The 18,673-nt window shown below is 49.3% G+C and overlaps 11 protein-coding genes across 11 annotated transcripts; 5 read left to right on the top strand and 6 right to left on the bottom strand.

The window, feature by feature from the left end:
- Nucleotides 1-189: 189 nt before the first annotated feature.
- Nucleotides 190-801, top strand: EURHEDRAFT_507499 (uncharacterized protein; the record flags this gene model as incomplete). Its single annotated transcript, XM_040785868.1, has 1 exon — nucleotides 190-801. The coding sequence occupies exon 1, from the start codon at nucleotides 256-258 to the stop codon at nucleotides 799-801; it is 546 nt and encodes a 181-aa protein (XP_040635600.1). The 5' UTR covers nucleotides 190-255.
- A 350-nt stretch (nucleotides 802-1,151) lies between these two features.
- Nucleotides 1,152-2,225, top strand: EURHEDRAFT_223767 (uncharacterized protein). Its single transcript, XM_040778019.1, has 4 exons — nucleotides 1,152-1,175; nucleotides 1,297-1,658; nucleotides 1,721-1,858; nucleotides 1,914-2,225. The coding sequence occupies exons 2-4, from the start codon at nucleotides 1,310-1,312 to the stop codon at nucleotides 2,180-2,182; spliced, it is 756 nt and encodes a 251-aa protein (XP_040635599.1). The 5' UTR covers nucleotides 1,152-1,175; nucleotides 1,297-1,309; the 3' UTR covers nucleotides 2,183-2,225.
- Nucleotides 2,226-2,267: 42 nt separating this feature from the next.
- EURHEDRAFT_507494 (NAD(P)H-quinone oxidoreductase) lies at nucleotides 2,268-3,481 on the bottom strand (the record flags this gene model as incomplete). The annotated part of the gene is made up of 4 exons (XM_040785867.1): nucleotides 3,428-3,481; nucleotides 3,105-3,371; nucleotides 2,951-3,042; nucleotides 2,268-2,897 (listed from the first exon to the last, which is right to left on the bottom strand). Exons 1-4 carry the CDS (start codon nucleotides 3,450-3,452, stop codon nucleotides 2,268-2,270), a joined length of 1,014 nt encoding a protein of 337 aa, XP_040635598.1. The 5' UTR covers nucleotides 3,453-3,481.
- A 942-nt stretch (nucleotides 3,482-4,423) lies between these two features.
- On the bottom strand, nucleotides 4,424-5,092 carry EURHEDRAFT_424320 (uncharacterized protein; the record flags this gene model as incomplete). Its single annotated transcript, XM_040783373.1, has 1 exon — nucleotides 4,424-5,092. A coding segment is annotated over one exon (669 nt), but the record flags the coding sequence as incomplete, so codon positions are not given.
- A 959-nt stretch (nucleotides 5,093-6,051) lies between these two features.
- On the bottom strand, nucleotides 6,052-8,715 carry EURHEDRAFT_389114 (putative C6 transcription factor). Its single transcript, XM_040779768.1, has 9 exons — nucleotides 8,635-8,715; nucleotides 8,467-8,586; nucleotides 8,332-8,420; nucleotides 8,161-8,280; nucleotides 7,570-8,114; nucleotides 7,249-7,522; nucleotides 7,028-7,203; nucleotides 6,800-6,983; nucleotides 6,052-6,754 (listed from the first exon to the last, which is right to left on the bottom strand). Exons 1-9 carry the CDS (start codon nucleotides 8,685-8,687, stop codon nucleotides 6,252-6,254), a joined length of 2,064 nt encoding a protein of 687 aa, XP_040635596.1. The 5' UTR covers nucleotides 8,688-8,715; the 3' UTR covers nucleotides 6,052-6,251.
- A 243-nt stretch (nucleotides 8,716-8,958) lies between these two features.
- Nucleotides 8,959-10,145, bottom strand: EURHEDRAFT_518002 (NAD-dependent epimerase/dehydratase family protein; the record flags this gene model as incomplete). The annotated part of the gene is made up of 4 exons (XM_040786622.1): nucleotides 8,959-9,449; nucleotides 9,502-9,810; nucleotides 9,875-10,080; nucleotides 10,129-10,145. The coding sequence occupies 4 exons, from the start codon at nucleotides 10,143-10,145 to the stop codon at nucleotides 8,959-8,961; spliced, it is 1,023 nt and encodes a 340-aa protein (XP_040635595.1).
- A 691-nt stretch (nucleotides 10,146-10,836) lies between these two features.
- EURHEDRAFT_507485 (uncharacterized protein) lies at nucleotides 10,837-12,143 on the top strand. The gene is made up of 3 exons (XM_040785866.1): nucleotides 10,837-11,214; nucleotides 11,265-11,941; nucleotides 11,997-12,143. Exons 1-3 carry the CDS (start codon nucleotides 10,868-10,870, stop codon nucleotides 12,020-12,022), a joined length of 1,050 nt encoding a protein of 349 aa, XP_040635594.1. The 5' UTR covers nucleotides 10,837-10,867; the 3' UTR covers nucleotides 12,023-12,143.
- Nucleotides 12,144-12,536: 393 nt separating this feature from the next.
- Nucleotides 12,537-14,023, top strand: EURHEDRAFT_463746 (glycoside hydrolase family 76 protein; the record flags this gene model as incomplete). The annotated part of the gene is made up of 3 exons (XM_040784902.1): nucleotides 12,537-12,630; nucleotides 12,699-13,402; nucleotides 13,448-14,023. The coding sequence occupies 3 exons, from the start codon at nucleotides 12,537-12,539 to the stop codon at nucleotides 14,021-14,023; spliced, it is 1,374 nt and encodes a 457-aa protein (XP_040635593.1).
- Nucleotides 14,024-14,368: 345 nt separating this feature from the next.
- Nucleotides 14,369-16,618, top strand: EURHEDRAFT_415899 (copper amine oxidase). Its single transcript, XM_040782810.1, has 3 exons — nucleotides 14,369-14,740; nucleotides 14,787-15,366; nucleotides 15,415-16,618. The coding sequence occupies exons 1-3, from the start codon at nucleotides 14,435-14,437 to the stop codon at nucleotides 16,521-16,523; spliced, it is 1,995 nt and encodes a 664-aa protein (XP_040635592.1). The 5' UTR covers nucleotides 14,369-14,434; the 3' UTR covers nucleotides 16,524-16,618.
- EURHEDRAFT_517998 (zinc-dependent alcohol dehydrogenase family protein) lies at nucleotides 16,592-17,757 on the bottom strand (the record flags this gene model as incomplete). Its single annotated transcript, XM_040786621.1, has 5 exons — nucleotides 16,592-16,934; nucleotides 16,956-17,083; nucleotides 17,139-17,375; nucleotides 17,432-17,539; nucleotides 17,605-17,757. The coding sequence occupies 5 exons, from the start codon at nucleotides 17,755-17,757 to the stop codon at nucleotides 16,592-16,594; spliced, it is 969 nt and encodes a 322-aa protein (XP_040635591.1).
- Nucleotides 17,758-17,962: 205 nt separating this feature from the next.
- EURHEDRAFT_389109 (uncharacterized protein) lies at nucleotides 17,963-18,549 on the bottom strand. The gene is made up of 4 exons (XM_040779767.1): nucleotides 18,501-18,549; nucleotides 18,370-18,434; nucleotides 18,222-18,311; nucleotides 17,963-18,170 (listed from the first exon to the last, which is right to left on the bottom strand). The coding sequence occupies exons 1-4, from the start codon at nucleotides 18,510-18,512 to the stop codon at nucleotides 18,077-18,079; spliced, it is 261 nt and encodes an 86-aa protein (XP_040635590.1). The 5' UTR covers nucleotides 18,513-18,549; the 3' UTR covers nucleotides 17,963-18,076.
- Nucleotides 18,550-18,673: the final 124 nt, after the last annotated feature.

Below are 18,673 nucleotides of genomic sequence, written 5' to 3'. Positions count from 1 at the left end.
AACCTCGCGGTACCAGAACTACGATTAACTCGTTTGACCGAAAATTGAGATGCCTCGACAGTCGGGATTGAAACAAAGGGCTTTTATTTTGAGATCTCGGTAACACCATAGTCCTTGCTGGGTATATCTTACTTGAGCAGAGGATGAAGCTATATAAGCCGCTTCAATCACGCCAGAGTCGATTAAATCCTCGCCACCATCACTTACAAGAACTCAATTGAAGACCTACAGTCTACAACCTCTACAACAGCCAAAATGAAGCTCTCTCTTGCCTTCCTCGCTACCCTCTCCATCGCCACGGCCGCCTCCGTCCCCGCAACATGCTCGGACATCCCCGATTCCTTGGGGGACAAGCCCCAGACCCTCCACAGCTACTTCGACCAGCAAGTATGCCAGAAGAGCAAATGCGATACCACCATCAACAACAGCATCTCATTTCTCCAGAAGACCGTCCTCCCGGAGGTCTTCCAGCAACTCTCGCAGAGCCTCGGCATCACCACCGGTAACCAGGAACAGATCGAGAAAATCACCAAGGAAATCGGGAAAGCTGTGCAGCAGAGCTGCTCGCAGCAATACGGCAACAAGAAGGTGTGCAATGACGACGACAGCGTTCTCCAGTTCGGCCAGTGTGCGGCCAAGGCGGCCGAGCCGGTGATCAGCAAGCTTGGCCAGGGCGATGACGACGGCGTGCCTTCGGAGGAGGACTGCCAGAAGTTGAAGACGGCGTTGACGGATGAGCAGTTGTGGTCGAAGACTTTGCCGGGTTATGTGGACCAGTTTGCGAAGAATTGTAAGAACTAGGTCCTACATGTATATGTACCTTTTCCACCTGTTTTCGAGAACGGTACCATGCATAGCACTATGCATGGAATATAGCAATATACATAAGTTAGTCAGAATGGAAACCAGGCAATGCAATAAATCCGGTCTCAATGTGAAACTTTCCTGGCCGAGTCGCAATCAAAATGGGAAATTCGACGATCCCGAAACAGGGACGGCGATTGACCTTCGGGCGTTCCCCATTGAGTATGCCTGGACTCTGAAACGGTGCCTTTTTTAGGTCCGCATTTAGCCCTCTCATTGGGCACTTAATTAACCGTGCTTTGTGGTCCCTCCTGAGTCCCGGCCCTTTTATTTTATCAAAGGGTCTAGTTTAGTACGCAATACTATTAAAGGTTGATCTGCCCACCGACTTTCTTTCACTCACAAAAATCTTTTTCTTTTCTTTTCTTTATACCCTTGTTTCTATAGAATACCCCAGCGGTATTCAATCCTAATATTCTAATCCTATTCAAGACAGGTCTTGAATATGCGTTTTTCCACCACCCTTCTCCCCTTGGCCCTGGCGCTGCGCGCCTCCGCCATGTACGACGACTGGTACTTCGGCAACATGTTCGCGCTGGGCCCAACCAGCAACAACGTCCACATCACAAAGGCAACTTACTCACTCGTCCCGCCGGCTGTGCCGTGCGGATCGCAGCAGAATGGCAGCGATGAGGCGCCGTGGTTAGCGATCTGGGTTGGATTGAGTGCCAGCATGTCGGACCAGACGGCGGATTTGTTTCAGCCGTTGTTGAATTGGTCGCCGGATCAGGAGAGTCAGGCTTGTCCGGCTAGTAACCAGGAGTGGTGTGTTGCTACTAGTACCTATCATTTGTGTATGTTGTCTTTCCAGTTTGGATGTTGAGGAGTATGGGGGAAGATGCTGATGGAATGATAGCTGGCCAGGTGCAAGACCCTTACGTGCCAGTCCCGAACGACTCGCAGCTTGATTTCACCATTACCGTCGACCAGGCGAGCAACAAGATCATCCAGCAGGTTTCCGTCAACGGCAAGGAAATCTCACACCAGGCTGATGGTACGCCTTTTCTTCTCCCTTCCCTCCATGCGACATTCAATGCTAACAGCCACAGACAAAACAATCAACCCCACCTACATCTACTCCAGTAACGAATGTTACCTAGACGCCTGCGGTACCTTGGCCGCATACTCCTGGAAGAACATGACCATCCACCTCAGCGACGCAGACCTCAACTTCCAAAACACCATCGCCCTGGACGGCGCGCGTGACAGCGGAATGACCACTCCGGACAACGGAAAGACCTGGCACATCAACTCAATGCGCATTGACCGTGATTACTTCTATCCGGACCAGCAGGACCACGAGTGCGGGTCTGACTGAGCGCGTTATCTAATCGTGTGTAATTTAACTAGTGTATATACACTTCAAAAAGTAACCACAGGATGGCGTGTGCATATATGTATAGTTAGTGATCGATAACGCAAATCAACTTGCCCTTTGTGGCATTGCTCTCCAATAGTCGGTGTGCGTCTGCGATTTCGTCGAAGCGGAACACCTTCTCCACGTAGACCGTGAACGACTTATCTTGGAGCTTGGGCAGCGCATGCTCAACTAGGGTATCGCGCAACTTCCGCTGATAATCCAACTCTCGACTCCGCAGTGTACTCCCCTCAACGCGAACACGCTTGTACAACATCGCAGAGATATCAGCCGTCCCGGGCACTTTGCCACCGCCCATCAATCCCAACAAAACGACCCGTCCGTCGCGCGCAGCCGAGTTCAGATCATTCTGGAAATACGGCCCACCAATAAAATCCACAATTAAATTCACACCCTGTCCGTCCGTAGCCTGGCGCAATTCCGACGCCCAGTCCTGTGTGCGGTAGTTGAACGCGGCGGTGACGCCCATTTTTTTCTCAAGGAATTCGATCTTTTCTTGCGATCCAGCGGTCGCGTAGATTGCTTTTGCGCCGTGAGCTTTAGCGAGTTGGATGCCGGAGAGGGAGACGGAGGAGGCGCCAGCGTGCCAGAGGACGGATTGGCCGGGTTGGAAGTCGCCGATGAGGAAGAGGGCTTGTGAGGCGGTCATCCATGTCTATCACAGTATCTATTAGCAATCAATCGCAATTTGCATGTTGGCCCATTTACCTCAGGAACACCAGCCGCTTCCTCCCACGACAACTCAGCCGGCTTATGAACCAGCATCGCCGGCGACACCACAATATACTCCGCATACGCACCTATTCCCAATTAGCACCCCAATCAAATCCAAGCCACTCCACCCCCATGAACAGGGACTCACCCCCATAAGCCAACCCAAAAACTTCATCCCCGGCCTTAAAGTCACAATCTGTCCCCTCCGCAACCTTCTCGATAACACCCGAGAACTCTACACCCAACGTCGGAGGCGCCTGCGGAGGAACGGGATACTTGCCCTCGCGCTGCAACAGGTCCATGCGGTTCAAACCGAAGGCTTTGATCTTCACGAGGGCCTCTCCCGCAAAGGGGGAGGGCTTGGGGATGTTGTCGATAAAGAGGTTTTCGGCGGGGCCGGTGTTGTTTTTGATTCCTGGTTACACGGCTGTCAGCCATTGGGGGATGAAACAAAGCTGAGAGGGGCGGTACCGATTGCTCTCATGGTGGACGACATTTTGGAGGATGCTGTGGTTGTTATGGTAAGGAATTGGGGGAATTGATGGTCTTGTATATTTCTCTTAGGCTAAGCTTTGATTTATAAGCTGCACCCCACATGACGTCGTTCCCCGCGGTTCTATATCAATCTCTTCCGAGATATCTACTCCGACAGTACTTACAAGAGCTTCTTCATTATAAAGTTTGTCTCTGGTGCATTGGCTCGCTGTTCGGCATGCAACCGGGCCTCATTTGCCATTCAAGTCTACTGAGACATCATTGTGACAATCTGCCTGTGATTCCAGTCCCGAACACAGATTTTTCACGTCGACTCTCCCTCATGAGCCGGTTTAATCGTGGCTCGCCGTATACGGTGTTTCGGATGCATCATTGGCGATCCATAATGATGTCTGTGCTTGGGTATGGGCCACGTGACGGGATAGGGTAGTATGAAAGAGCACGGGGTCGGGGAGATGTGTTGCTGCTTAAATGATGAGGGTGTATTGATATAATAAATCAACAAGCTATGATCATGGGCCCATGAGCCCATGACCTGCCATTCATCAGTTCATTTTTCATGGCAGATTGGTCGGCGATATGGTGCACTGTCGGTCTCTGGGTGCTGTTAGTATGTGTGGGACTGCCTGTAGCGCGGCACGTTCATGTTTGAACGCTATATAGCTGATTCTGGCTGGAGTATTTGCGGCACATGGAACTGCCGGACGTGAGAAATGGTTGGTCTTAGATGATAGATGGGATAGAGTATGTAGACTTTTGGGGTCGTTTGCAGCTTTCCAATCGAGGTGAACCGCGTAGAAGACGGCGTGCAAGTGAGGAAGCTAGCCCAGCGAAGAGTGAATTAGACGATAGTGAAGTCAATGAATTGGTCGTTACTGTATGTACGTTTTTGTGCTGCAAAAAATAGGGCTCCCATTCCTCGTGGCTATTTACATATCCGTATCCAGAAAAGCGTATGTACAACCCGACTCCCTACTCATCATAGTCTAGCTCAACTACGATCCTAACAGCCCCAGCCCCAACAACACCTCCTAGCCCATCAACCCCAGCCTTATCACTCGGATATGCATTCTCGACCTTCTTCGCATCTGTTGTAATAGTAGAACACTTGTCACCATTCGACAAACACATCCTCATCCCCTGTACCTCTTGCCCGGCATTCTGCGCCTGAATACACGACACATCCCACCCAGACATAGCATGATTCTTCACGTCACCAAAATCGAACTCGCCCCAGGTACTAGACCAGCCACCCCACTGATCAATAGGAAGGTGATCACCGGGTACAGCGCCAAACGCACCCTGCGAGTTCTCGTCAAAAGCAACGTATTTAATCTCGTTAGGCAACATATCAAACTCAAGCGCAGAGTGCTGGTACCACCCAGACATTTTTCCATCTGGGCCGATCTTGTTCCAGAAGACAACTCTCCAGGATTCCGCATTTTCATCTTTGGGGCCGTGCAGCTGCGCGACGTACTTGTAATTTGGAGCGCTGGTCTCGGAGTCGAGTAGGATGATGTTGCTACCCCATGGGTCGCCAACGTTGCCTTTGTAGCCGACGCCGTCGCCTTGGGACTGCGTGCGTCCGCCGAAGCCGACCCAGGTAAATTGGCCATGGGGGGGAGTTTGGTCCCAGGCTGCGGTTGCTTTGATGGGGTGCGGGCAGGGCTTGCTATCGTGGCCGTGGGGATGGCCACCGTGACTGCCATGCGGATGATGGCCATAAGGATAACCTCCTTGATGACAGTCGTGAGAGGAAGAACCGTCGTGAGGACCGTCGTGAGGGCCATCGTTAGGGTTATCGTTGGTCGGAACGAGAGTCGCACCAGGGAGGATGTCGAGGTTGGTAGCGAGAGGACCGATGCCGATAGTATTTCCATCGACATTGATAAGAGCCCGAGGGTCAAGAATGGTGCGAAAACCGATGTTGTCGTTATCGTTGTCGTTGTCATTGTCGTTCTTGACAGCAAGGTGCTTGCCATGAACGTGGCGACGATGGTGGCCTTGAAGACGGGCAAAGGCTGACTCGGCCACGAAAGCGAGCAGCAGAATGAACACAAGCTTCAGATGCATGTTTTTTTTTAACCTACGTCGGTTGTACAGCAGGCTGTCGATGAAGCTGAGGGTAAAGAGTAGAGAAGAGAAGGTGGTTTGGGAGGAAGATTGCCGGGTGACGAGGGCTCTAAGTACCCTATATTTCTGTGAAATGAGTGCCTTTTGACATTGAATAGCATCAAGCAAGCGAGAGAGTAAAAGGAGTGAATATAGGTCAGGCACAAATGAGGAATAAGAGGTAAATGCCTCTAAAGGAAAGTCATTTTCCTGTTTAGGAAAATATGAAGCTGTGGTATATTCACTGCATAGAACAGCCCACGGGGAGAAAAAGATATAAGTGCAGCAATAGAACAAGGCATGAGAAAAAGAAATAGATTTAATAGAAGTAAATGACCCACAAAAATTCCCCGAATCTCATATTTGTTGATTCACATTCCATATCTCCCACATTCCTGGCGCTAACCCTAAGCTCAGGTAGATATTAAAGAGCACAATGGTGTAAACAACGCCAGTGCAACCTAACAAAATAAGAAACTGTATATTCAGCTAAATTTCTCAGAATTGAGTATTAAACACTCGACTGGTAAGCAAACAGTCCTTGCTCAAACTACTACGTATAAGATCTGGACATGACCTCATCTCCGCATTCCTCACATTCCGGTAAACAACCCCGTACCGACAAAATTTCAGCCACCATACTCATTGCTCCTACTCCTTAAAATGGGCCAAAACAGTTGAATTCTCTTCAATTGTCCCACAACCACAAATCCATCCCCAACCCTCCATCCATATCCACCCAATTCGCATCCAACTCCTCCGTGGCTGATAACATTTGATTCAACGATGCCCCAAAATCTCTCCAATCAAGAGTTAGGTCCTCCTCATTCGCATCCGGTATCCCAGTAGCAGTCAAAGATGGTGTCGCTACAACAGGCTGCACGTCTAGGTCGTGTAATACAGGGACAGTCTCGCTTCGCGGTGTTATCAGTGGTTCAGGCTCCTCGATGACCGAATGCGATAAAGGTGTTGAAGGAACGAGGAGTGGCTGGACTAGCTCTTCGAGAAGTTCGATTTCGGATTTGCGGAATTGGGCTACGCGGTTGCCACGCTCAATCATGTCATCCAGGAGGCTGAAGGATGTGTCGCGGTAGCTGTGGTCGGGGAGGGTATCTGGAAGGATAGCAGAAGTCATGGATAAGATCCAGGATGCAGAGAAAAGGTTCTCGAGGTCAAATGGGAGGAAGGATTCTACATCATTAGTGATGTGCTGGCACCGATAGGGGTGGTCCGTACCAAGTAGGTTCTGGTTCCGCAAGGCTGTGAGCAGTCGCAAGGACTTTATGGCGGAGTCGATGCAGGATTGTACAAGTGTTCGAACAGGTGCTGATAATGGGCGCAAAGAGTCGCCGCTTTCGTGGCAGCTTAAGCGCTCCCATAAAAGGCTGAGGATGAGGGGACGGACGGTTACGATAATGCACTATCAGGTCAGCATGTGAAGAGTAGGCGAGTCAAAAGACATACCAAATGGCAGGACAGAGTCAGCCTTGTGGTGACACCTGAGATCGCATCGACTGAATTCTGAAAACGGTGCGCGAAGACATTCTCAAGCTCCCGAGAGAGATCTGTCATTTCATGCAGGACGGATCGCATCTTGCGCAGAAAGACGCCTCCCAGTTTGCCATCCACACTATACACAGCTAGTAAAGTTAGCGACGAAATATAGACCGTATTGGGGTATTTACTGTTCAAAACGCGCGTGACGACCTGGGATATCTTGACATGCAACGTCAACGCAGCGGCTTCCTGAGAACAGTTTCTCAGATCCCAAAGCATAGCAGTTATATCCTCATCGTTGACTGTATTAGGCGTCCCAATCAAAGAGGAAAATCGGCAGTCGAGAATGTATATCGTCCACCAAATATTTTTGCATCTCTCAACCATTTTTTCTCCCAGTTGTTCAATAGGAAGAGCTCGATGCCAGCCTTCCACCAGAGCCATGCGCATTGCATGACCAATCTAGACAATTAGTCTGATACTCACAGAATAGGCTCCGATATACTCACATAACAATAAGCAGTGTCCCTAATATCCACCGAATGAAAGTACAGCGCAATCAACGCAAGCACCTCAATTGCCAGAATAGGATCCTGCCACAACCCCGTAATATCTGGCAATAACGACAATGCCCTAGTAAAGAACCGCGTCCAGTTTTCCGTGTTTTCTGCCGTCCTCACGGGTGTCAAAAATGCCTCTCCGAACGCCAAAATCATCAGAAACTGTATATACCACAGTCGCGACTCTTGTGCCTTCACAGGAGCATTGTCGTAAAACTCATATAAGTTGCACAGAAACTCCTTCTCGTCAAAGAATCGGTACATCGGGCTCAGATGGAACTTGACGGTGCTTAGCATGTATAGCGCATAATCGATGGATGGGAGGCCGCTGATATCGGGTGGTTTGTTGGAGCTTGCTTGGCCCCAGTGTATTTGGTATGCGTCTCCATCAACGGCGAGGGGAATCGGTGTGGTACTGTCGGGGTGGATGCGAGTTTGAATGATGCTCAGTACGCGACGACTGAAAGACCATGTCGATGTTGGGCCGAGACATACTACAAATGTCAGTCTGGGCCGGGACGTTGCATTCGGTCAACATACACCATGCGCGTTGTGTCTGTCCATTATGCTTCAGGTATGAAGCTGACACGAGTGGATTCGATACGAATCGTTCTTCAGATTGTCGTGCTTCGGTGGTTTCTGCTCTTGATTCTGCTGGCTCTGATATTATCAGCGCCAGAATGGACACATAATGCGTGCATGATACCTTACCGGAGCTATCCAATAACCGAGTCCGCTTATGGTCAATTGTCACATGGCCGTCGCGTTCCTCCAATCTTCGCTTCATCGACAAAAACAACCTGTCTCGTTAGCAACCTCTATATCATGACCCCGTGAGTAGCGTACCCCTCCGAAATCACAATCTTCCGATCCTCATCAAACACACAATCCTGCCCCCGCCTGCGGCAATGCTCGCACGGCTGGATACCGGAACATTTGACCTTGCGCGAGCGGCATCGCTGGCATCTGGTGGTCTGTCAGTCACGTCCTCTCAATCACAACCTATATACATACGCATTCTGGGTCCGTCGTGAGCGCCGGGAGCGATCCATGGTTAACAATTTCATTTGGTCTCAACAATGGCCCTGATGGGCATATGAGGGGATCTTATCATGTGTCAGCTAGTGTGGGGATGTTCGGGCCGGGTGTCATACCCCGCATAAGGATGATAAGGTTAATTTGATAAGACGAGTGCTATCTAGCAGGATAAAGAGAGATAATTAATGCAATTGTAATCATTTCATGATAGTGTGTTCGGCGGATGTTTGTTGTTCCTGCATCGCTTGATATTCTATGCCGCAATCGAAACTTCGGGACCCAAGCAATGGATATCTATATCTACTCCTGCAGTCGCTGCCATTCCTCCCTAACAATTCCCGGAATTTCATCCTGGAGCGAAGGCCCACTAGCCTCCCAACCCAAGTACTCCCTCGCCCTCTTCGCACGAGACCGCATATTCAACCCCCAACTCACAGTCTCAAAACCTGCCAACTGACGCGCAGTGTCAACATCCAAAGACTGTACCTCAGCAGATGGGATAAATCCTTCATCTACAGCGACTTTTCCAACCAGCCTGGCTACATCTCCCCAACAGTGCTCGCTATTCGCGGCTATATAGTATGCTTCGCCTCCCCAGAGTTTATTGTTTTCGTCGCCGCGGTGGGCGCGCTCGAAGAGGAGGACGAACAGACTGGTCACGTCGGCAACATGGATATTGCCGCCGATTGACAATCCACGGCCGATGATAGGGATTTTTCTGGTTTGCAGTGTATATTTGGACATTTCGTATATTTGTCGGCTGCGCTGCGAGCAGACACCACGACCGCGACCTGTGTTGAATGTTAGATAGATCCGGCAATTGTTTTCGTGTGTCAAACTCACCATAAACAGTAGTCGGAGAAACGATTGCGGTCTTCAAGACCTTCAACTGTTCCGCACCAGCTCCAAGGACGAACTTGTCCACGTTCCGATGAAATGCATGATCGGGGAAACTGAGGATCTCTTGAACACCCTCTAGGTCATTATAGAGCTTGTCCCGCCTCTCTCCATACACTCCATTTTCCGTATCGAGAAACGAGAGAATCCCAGTTCCGCTCGTATGCAGGTAATACACAGGATGTTCTTCATCATGGCCCTCCAAAGCACCCCGAACAATCGCCTGCGCCGCATCGAGATGATCTGATGCATCGGCTGTGTCTAGGATAGAGGTTAGGCGGGAAAGACCAGAAATACTCTCATATGTCGGGAAACTTACGAATGATGATATCCGCCCCGGCGCCTTCGTTCCGCAATGTTTCCAGATTGTCCAAATCTGACTGTACAATTTCGACCGCTGGGAATTGAGCCTTTATCAATTCACTGCTTTTCTCGCTCCGTACGAGCGCGCGGTAATTGTAGTCCGGATACTGGACGGTCAGCACCGACAACAGGTCACCGCCAATGTAGCCGCTGACACCTGTGCTGTTGGAGTTAGCAGGGCATCCGAAATATGGGTATAATATCACTAACATGAATACAGTCTTCATATTTTGGATATATGCGATGATATGATGGTTTATGTTGAATTTATAATCGTATGCGGGGTGGAATTATACCCCGGCACTCCCGAGGAAAATATATTCCGCCTTTAAGAAGACTACTCACTACTGTAGGGACGAGTAATTACCTGAGTAGCATAGCATTGAGATAGTATATTAATTTAAAGAGACCTCAAATTAACGAATGTATGGAGTACTAAGCAACATATATTGAGTACTTCCCTATAGCATTTCCGGTACAATCCATGGTGATGGGATGAACAGTAGCATTTCACCAAAAACTTCAAACCAGACAATTCCTGGAGAATTTATATCAGGTCGAAAAGAATGAGATTGATATATCGCAAAGATTGTCCAATAATGTCAGTCTTACAGCTCACGGTTGGCACCAGTTCGATCCAAGATCTATACAGTGAATCGACCGATATATATATTTTAGTCTCCTAGTAACCGATCCGTGAAATCATGCGAACTCAGATATGTGGAGATCACAGTACAGTATGCTATATAATTCGACGATTACAGCAAGGGTATGGGATAATGACCATATGAGGTCACTAATATGAGAAAAAAAAAAAAAAAAAAAAACCAAAGCATTGCGTCACATGTATGCAACTCATTGGTAGCCAAATATATGAATTGAGGATCCGCTTGTGCTTAGATCCATGACAGATAAACCGACCAATTGACCTGTCTCTCCTCGTTTGACAATGTTCGAAAGCAGAATCACCCCCAGACTAGACGTCAAACCATGCGCGGTCCATGAAACCGTCTCCAGATCGACGGCAACCAATAACATAGTCGACATCAGCTCCGAGAACATAGAAACCGAGCTCCGAAGTTCTTTACAAGATAGCATCCAAGCAGCATGTCACGGGGAAGCTGCTATGCCCGACCTCCTCCTATGGGATAAGAAGGGATTGCAACACTTTGAAGATGTGACCTATACGCCGTCATACTATCTGACAAATGAGGAGATTGGTATCCTGGAAGAGAAGAAATATCAGATCGCGCAGTGTATTCAACCGGGGAGTATGCTTATTGAATTGGGGAGTGGGTGAGTGCCGCTACGAGGATGCCAAAGATATAGAGACCCTAACTACCCAGCAACCTACGCAAAATCAAAATCCTCCTCGAAGCCTTAGACGATCTTGGCCGCAATGTAGACTACTTCGCCCTCGATGTCTCTCTCGCCGAACTCCAGCGCACTCTCAACATGGTCCCGCCGGGTACATTCCGACACATCCGCTGCTTTGGACTTTTGGGTACCTACGATGACGGCCGACGGTGGCTGCAGCTTTCCGAGTTCAAATCGCGCCCGAAGGTCCTTATATCGCTTGGGTCTACCGTGGGAAGCATAGAGCGATCCAAGACTGCGGGGTTTTTGTCAAGTTTCATGGAGCCCGAAGAATCGAATCGATCTTTCCTGCTTGGCCTGGACGGATGCAAAGATAGAGAACGAGTATTAGCAGCGTACAATGACAAGCACGGTAATAATCACAAATTTATCAAAAATGGACTGGAAAGGGCGAATGAAATCCTTGGCCATGAAGCCTTCGACCTTAAAAAATGGGATGTTGTTGGATCTTGGAATTGGGAGAACGGGAGCCATGACCAGTACTATTATCCCAAGACAAATGTGTCGCTAGGTGGGGAGGAATTTCCAACAGGAAGGAGGATATTGGCTATCCAGAGCCATAAATATGATGCGAATGACACCCATACGCTGCTGGAACAGGCTGGATTGGGCGTTGTTGATGCGTGGGGTTCGCGGAATCAGTATAGTAAGTGCTCTTTTCTTCCTTATTGTCTTACCTAGTTTGGCTAACGCTATGATAGACCTTCTTTTCTTGAAATGTACATGAAATTGTACAGTATTTTCATGATATGTCGCCATGTCTATATAGCCCGACACCTTATTGGGTATAATATTTGTACTTGGCAATTACTTTCCTGTACTACCTGTTCAATGTAATGGAATGTGCCTATTTCGAGAAAGTTGTACAGAAGCCCGTTATACGCGAGGGAGGACATAGATTCAAGTATACATCCTGGTCCGTCAACAATGTTCCACCAACGGTTATATGAGAATTACCAAACTAAAAAGGCTCGTCCACAACGCCGAATGCAGGAAAGAAATAGTGAATGCTCAACCGTTGGGAATTATTACCAGTCCAATCGGAGTTACTGGACTTCTGCAGGGGACATATCATTCACATTCCTTGCATATGCAGCCCACCATGGGAATCTATCCCTCCCTTGGTAATTTTTCATATCCCGAACAAGTTCTCTTTTTCACGTAGCTATTCCCAATGGCTATTCTTTGTGTGGCACATTGTATACTGCCAATTGTGGCTTGAAGCTATGAGGGCTTTTAGCATGTTGGCGAACTCTGTCTGGGTATACCTGGCTATATTATGGTGGTTCATCGGGGCCCGGGTCAATGCCATTGAGCTTGACGTAACTGATCAAGGTGAGCTATCCTTTAACTCCTTAAAGAGAAACCAGTGTTAAGGCAGAGCTAATTCAAGTGACCAACAGAGAGCATCAAACATGTCGCCAGTCAACTCGCCTGGGATCTCGTCAGTTTCTACACCGGCAACAACACAGGAGATGTACCTGGGAACCTCCCCGATCCGTACTACTGGTGGCAAGCAGGCGCCTTTTTTGGGACGTTGATCAATTACTGGGCGTACACTGGCGACACGACCTACAATGACATTACAAAGCAGGCCATCCTGCATCAAGCAGGCGAGAACGGCGATCTCATGCCAACAAACCAAACCAGGACAGAAGGGAACGATGACCAGGCTTTCTGGGCATTTACAGCGATGATGGCGGCGGAGTCCAATTTTCCAAATCCTGAAGAAGACCAGCCATCATGGTTAGCGATGGCGCAAGCGGTATTCAACGAGCAAGCTGCGAGATGGGATATGAACACTTGCAGCGGGGGGTTGAAATGGCAGATATATTCGTTCAACAGTGGATATCAGTACAAGAACGCTATTTCGAATGGCTGCTTCTTCGACCTCGCCGCACGACTGGCACGGTATACGGGAAACATGACATATGCAGAATGGGCGGAAACTTCCTGGGACTGGGCCGAGAATGTGGGACTGCTCGGGGAGCAATATGAAGTGTATGATGGGACGAGCGAGACGAACAATTGTTCGGATATCAACCATATACAGTGGACGTATAACAATGGGGTGTTTTTGCACGGAGCAGCCCATATGTGGAATCTGGTATGTTTCGACCTTCATTGACAACTTCTAATACTAATGAAGCAGACAAACGGAGCTCAGAAATGGAAAAAGCGAATCACCGGTCTTCTCGACGGACAGCATGTCTTCTTCTCCAAGAGCCAAACGTCGAAAAATGTCATGTACGAGTCCGCCTGCGAGCCCCAAGGAATCTGCACCACCGACTCGACCTCCTTCAAAGCGTACCTGGGCCGGTGGATGGGCGATATCGCTAAAATCGCACCCTTCACGCGCGACACCATCGTCTCTCGTCTTCGACCCAGCGCCAAAGCCGCTGCAGCGCAATGTCTCGGTGGCAATACAGGGACATATTGCGGTACCAGCTGGACCAAAGGAACCTATGACGGGACAATTGGTTTTGGCCAACAAATGTCCGCCTTGGAGGTGATCCAGGCCACTCTCCTCGACACGGTTGGAGGCCCATTGACGGATAGAACTGGTGGATCGAGTGACAGCGATAGTTCTGCCGGGACAGGAAGGACTTCCGCTGAGCTGCCGGGACAGTGGAGACCTCTTACCCTGAAGGATAAAGCGGGTGCGTGGGCTGCGACGGGCGGGCTGGGGGCAGTGGTTATTGGGTATACAATATTTATGTTTTTCTGAATTGGTGCTAGCCTTCTATTGTGTAAATATCACATGATAATACCATGAGCATTCTCCCATCTGACTGGCCCTATTGTACTTTTACCCCGGCTCTCCTCCGCATTACCCGATTTGGCAATATAGAGAACCCAGAATACCAGCCAATCATAGGCTCTCTCCTAGAGCTACGCTAAACCTACCACGGCAGGAGATACGCCGAAGGAGATATAAGCCAATCACAGGCAGGAATCAGCTCGACTTCTGTTCCGCAGTGGGACAGGCGATTAACAGCCAATCAGTACGCGGCAAGGCAGAAATGCATGGCCAATACCTCGTCTATATAAGCCGTCATCCCTCGCCTCTTGGTATTCCTTTATTATACTTACATATTCTACCTTCTAGTATTTATAGGTGGTTAACACCTGTATCACCATGTCCGGATTACACCCTTTTGACCCCATCACACCCGGGGAAATCCAGCTTGCCACCAAGCTCCTGCAGACCGCCCTCCCTGGCGTTGACCTACGGTATAAGCGAATTGATCTTCAAGAGCCCATCAAAAAGGATGTAATTCCATATATTGAGGCTGAGCGCCTGGGGAAGCCTCTTCCGCCGAAGCCAGCTCGGTTGCTGGTTGCTTTGTTCCACCGGTTGGACACCGGGGCTTTCTGTAAGGCGTTGCTGAATGCTTCGACGAGGGCCGTTGTGTCTTTGAATGAGATGCCAAAGGATATTCAGGTACATTACTCGCGGCTAAGGAAGAGCACGGATGCTGACGTGACAGCCCCCGGTCGACGTGGACGAAATGATCGAAATCGAACAACTCTGCCTCAACCACCCTGCCGTCCAAGCAGAGATCGCTAAGATGCAACTTCCATCTGGCATGAGAGTTTGTAATGATCCTTGGATCTACGGAACAGATGACCAGAATGAAACCCGTCGTTTGTTCCAGTGTTACATGTACATTGTTGCCACGGACCACCCCCAAAACAACCACTATGCACACCCGTGCAAGTTCTCGCCTGTCTTTGATGGTCTTACCAGACAGCTGGTGCGGATTGATTACTTGCCTTCTACCCCTGACCACAGCTGTGTTGAGACGCAACCATGGAGACCTGTTCCAGGGATCCAGTATGCGCATGAATTGCTTGAGGAGCCGTTGCGGAATGATCTGAAGCCATACATTGTGCAGCAACCGGAGGGTGCTTCGTTCTCTGTGAATGGAAATGAGGTTTCGTGGCAGAAGTGGAAGTTCCGAGTTGGATTCAACACTCGTGAGGGATTAGTCATTCACAACTTGAACTATGACGGACGGAGCACATTTTACCGGCTGTCCGTGTCGGAGATGACGGTGCCTTATGGAGGTATGTTTTTTCTGTCCTTTGTACTAGAATTCTCATGCTGACCGATAGACCCCCGCGCTCCCTTCCATCGCAAGCAAGCATTCGATGTCGGAGATGTCGGCTTCGGTATCACAGCAAACGAGCTCACGCTTGGCTGTGACTGCCTTGGTCATATCAAGTACTTTGACGGTTACCGCGCCGACTCAAAGGGAACACCGATCGAGCTGAAGAACATTATCTGTCTCCATGAGCAAGACAACGGCTTGCAACATAAGCATACAAACTACCGTACCGGTGCTGCGACGGTTGTCCGGAATCGCCAATTAGTTGCTCAAATGATCTGCACAGTTGGCAACTATGAATACATATTTGCATTTATCTTCGATCAAGCTGCCAACGTTGAGCTCGAGGTGAGAGCAACTGGTATCTTGTCAACCGTTCCCTTTGACAACGAAAAGCCTGGCACAACTGTTCCGTGGGGGACCAACGTTGGTCCAGGCGTTATGGCGCCATTCCACCAACACATGTTTTCCTTCCGAATCGATCCCGCCCTTGACGGCAACCAGAATACTATCTACTACGAAGATTCCGTCCCCATGCCCGAGGATGAGAACAACCCGTACAATGTCGGCTACGTCACTGAACAAACCGTCATCAAAACAAGCGGCACAGCACAAACCAGCGTCGACCGCCACCGTGTATTCAAGATCCGCAACGATAATATCATCAACCCTATAACTTACCATCCCATCTCGTACAAGCTGCAAACATCACCCGCACAGATGATGTTAGCAAGCAAGAACTCTTTTGGTCTGAAGCGTGCTGTATTCGCCACAAAGCCGATCTGGGTGACTAAGTACCGCGACGGAGAACTCTTCGCGGCTGGTGAGTTCACGAACCAGAGCAAGCAATCGCATGGCGTGGAGGAGATGGTTGATCGAAAGGATCCTGTTGAAAACGAAGATGTTGTTTTGTGGCATACGTTTGGACTCACGCATAACCCACGTATCGAGGATTTCCCGGTCATGCCCATGGAAAAGGTTAGCGTTATGCTTAAGCCGGACGGGTTCTTTACGAAAAACCCTGCGTTGGATGTTCCGCAGTCGTCTCAATTGTTCAATAAGTCAACGCTGCATCCAGAGAAGGCATGCTGTGCACCGGGGCAGGTGAAGCTGTAATAAGTCATTGACTAGATAGTATATACAAGTCACGTTATATACAAAATTTACACTGCATAAAAGCGCAGTTACTGAATCTGAATACAAACCTTCGAAAAATGCCCCTGCCCCATCATATATCCATACGCCTCCCTCACCTCAAACCCAAACACCCTCTCGTCAACAACTGGCTTCACCCCCTTCTCTTCCATAAACTGATTCATCTCCTCGAACTGCTCTCTACTTCCCAGCACCACACCCCTCGCAACGCAAGCATTCACCAAGCACCCCAACAACGTAGCAGTCTGCGCTGCGCCGGGCAAGTCACCCAGCAATCCAGTCACAGAAATTACTCCTTCCGGCCGCACGGATTCAAGTGACTGGCCGATCGTCGCAAGTCCGCCAACGTCAACAACGACATGCACGCCCTTTCTGTCTGGCGTGAGTTGTTACGCAGTCTCGCCCCAGTTTGGGTTTGTCTTGTAGTTGAGCACATGATGTGCACCCAGAGAGGTAAGTTTCTGGGCTTTGGACTCGCTACTCGTCGTTGCGATGATAATCGCTCCCACCGCAAGCGCAAACTACCCTTTATTAGCCATAGTCCAGCTCCAAGCCGAAGAATAGAAAGTAACCCACCTGCATCGCAAGAACAGAAACACCCCCCGTTCCTTGCACAAGCACGACATCCCCCTCCTTAATCCCCTTCAACCCGCGTAACCCAAACAACGCATTCCAAGCCGTCAACCCCGCACACGGCAACATACTCGCCTCAACAAATGACAATCCCTCCGGCATCACTACAAGGGCTGTCTCATGGAAAATCCCATAAGTGCATAATGCCCCGTCTGTACCATGGCCCAGACCGGTCAAGATCTCGGGAAGGATTGCGGTTCGGCATATGGTTTGTTCGGGAGGAGATGCGTGCATACTTTAACACCGGGCTTGAAAGTCTTTGCTTTTGCGCCGGTTGCATGGACTATGCCGGAGCCGTCGGAGGTGGAGATTACTGGCTTTTCGAGGGAGAGGCCATGCAGCGCCTGGAACCAGAAGCAGTCGTGTTAGTATCAAGCCAATTTGGTTCAAGTGGTTGTAAAGGGAATACTTCGGCAATAGCAACATCGCGATGATTCAACGATGCAGCATGCATCTGCACAAGGACGTCATGATCGCCCAATACGGGCAGTTGTCGAATGCTGGTTCTCTTTAGGCTTTCGGTGCTATTTTGGCCGTCTAGGATCCAGGCGTTGGTTCCCATTGCCTCGAATTGTTTTGAATTGAAGTCATTGGTAAGGTAGCGCTTAACAATCTCGTTGTTCTGGTTTTAAGGGGAAGTGGAGAATTGATGTAACCTGGCCGTTTTGCCCTGTGAAGAGAGCTCTGTGACCTAAGCCCTAGGCGGGTACATTGCTAGTCAGACTGGAATAATGTACGGGCCGAAAGAATGCCATTACGATTCATGTCCCTCCGCGGCGTCGACATACTGCCTTCCTCAAGCTCAATACATTATACGTCTGTATTTCAGCTGCTTGTATATCCTACAAAAAAAAAAAAAAGAAAAACAAAGAATCATCAATCTAACCATGCCTCTGGGAAATAGTAGCGCGAATACCATATCCCAATTCTACCTTCCGCAGCTCATCCAACGAGACATTTGCCGGCGCCGAAAACCTGGTATGCATCAGCATATAATTCAATCGGAGAAATAGTCTTCAGCCGTACGAGGTCCTGTGAGCATAATGGAATCCTTCTGAGCTTCTGTCGAAGGGTTCAAAGCCCGAAGCACCCTTCTCACCAAATCTGTCTTTGACGCTGTGGAGTCGTTAAAAGTTTGCGATAGTGTATGAAGGGGCGAGGGGGGGTTACATACATGGACTCTACATTCGGGTCATATTCTTCATAGTACCTGGGACTATTGTAGTGGATATCGAGCGACTAGAAGTAATAAGGGTTTAGTACCCCGAAAGCATCTCCGGGGTCTGACATTTCAAGGGAACTCACGTATTTAGGCATTGTTTACCGAGATTGTAAGAACTGCCTGGAGAAGACACAAAAGAATGGATTTCTATCGTAGCTCTGGCAGGACCTGTCGTCCTTAAATACCCCCAGACCCATTACAGCTGGCGTTTGCGGAGAGCCACGATGTGCATACTAGTATCTATGCGACTACGTCA

Source organism: Aspergillus ruber (assembly GCF_000600275.1).
Source record: "Aspergillus ruber CBS 135680 unplaced genomic scaffold scaffold00030, whole genome shotgun sequence".
NCBI lineage: Eukaryota > Fungi > Ascomycota > Eurotiomycetes > Eurotiales > Aspergillaceae > Aspergillus > Aspergillus ruber.
Note: the sequence above shows the minus strand (reverse complement) of the source record. Positions and strands in the feature narration are given on the sequence as shown.

What these genes read in the sequence shown, in the direction of transcription:
- EURHEDRAFT_223767 (XM_040778019.1), top strand. Translation starts at nt 1,310, where the DNA reads ATGCGTTTTTCCACCACCCTTCTCCCCTTGGCCCTGGCGCTGCGCGCC. An exon ending in TACTAGTACCTATCATTTGT is followed by an intron (nt 1,659 to 1,720) that starts GTATGTTGTCTT and finishes ATGGAATGATAG; the next exon opens with CTGGCCAGGTGCAAGACCCT. An exon ending in AATCTCACACCAGGCTGATG is followed by an intron (nt 1,859 to 1,913) that starts GTACGCCTTTTC and finishes TAACAGCCACAG; the next exon opens with ACAAAACAATCAACCCCACC.
- EURHEDRAFT_389114 (XM_040779768.1), bottom strand. Translation starts at nt 8,687, where the DNA reads ATGAAATTGTTAACCATGGATCGCTCCCGGCGCTCACGACGGACCCAG. An exon ending in GGGACACTGCTTATTGTTAT is followed by an intron (nt 7,523 to 7,569) that starts GTGAGTATATCG and finishes CTAATTGTCTAG; the next exon opens with ATTGGTCATGCAATGCGCAT. An exon ending in TGACTCTGTCCTGCCATTTG is followed by an intron (nt 6,984 to 7,027) that starts GTATGTCTTTTG and finishes CTGACCTGATAG; the next exon opens with TGCATTATCGTAACCGTCCG.
- EURHEDRAFT_507485 (XM_040785866.1), top strand. Translation starts at nt 10,868, where the DNA reads ATGTTCGAAAGCAGAATCACCCCCAGACTAGACGTCAAACCATGCGCG. An exon ending in CTTATTGAATTGGGGAGTGG is followed by an intron (nt 11,215 to 11,264) that starts GTGAGTGCCGCT and finishes CTAACTACCCAG; the next exon opens with CAACCTACGCAAAATCAAAA. An exon ending in GGGTTCGCGGAATCAGTATA is followed by an intron (nt 11,942 to 11,996) that starts GTAAGTGCTCTT and finishes ACGCTATGATAG; the next exon opens with ACCTTCTTTTCTTGAAATGT.
- EURHEDRAFT_415899 (XM_040782810.1), top strand. Translation starts at nt 14,435, where the DNA reads ATGTCCGGATTACACCCTTTTGACCCCATCACACCCGGGGAAATCCAG. An exon ending in AGATGCCAAAGGATATTCAG is followed by an intron (nt 14,741 to 14,786) that starts GTACATTACTCG and finishes CTGACGTGACAG; the next exon opens with CCCCCGGTCGACGTGGACGA. An exon ending in GATGACGGTGCCTTATGGAG is followed by an intron (nt 15,367 to 15,414) that starts GTATGTTTTTTC and finishes GCTGACCGATAG; the next exon opens with ACCCCCGCGCTCCCTTCCAT.
- EURHEDRAFT_389109 (XM_040779767.1), bottom strand. An exon ending in GACCCGAATGTAGAGTCCAT is followed by an intron (nt 18,312 to 18,369) that starts GTATGTAACCCC and finishes ACGACTCCACAG; the next exon opens with CGTCAAAGACAGATTTGGTG. An exon ending in CATTATGCTCACAGGACCTC is followed by an intron (nt 18,171 to 18,221) that starts GTACGGCTGAAG and finishes GATGCATACCAG; the next exon opens with GTTTTCGGCGCCGGCAAATG.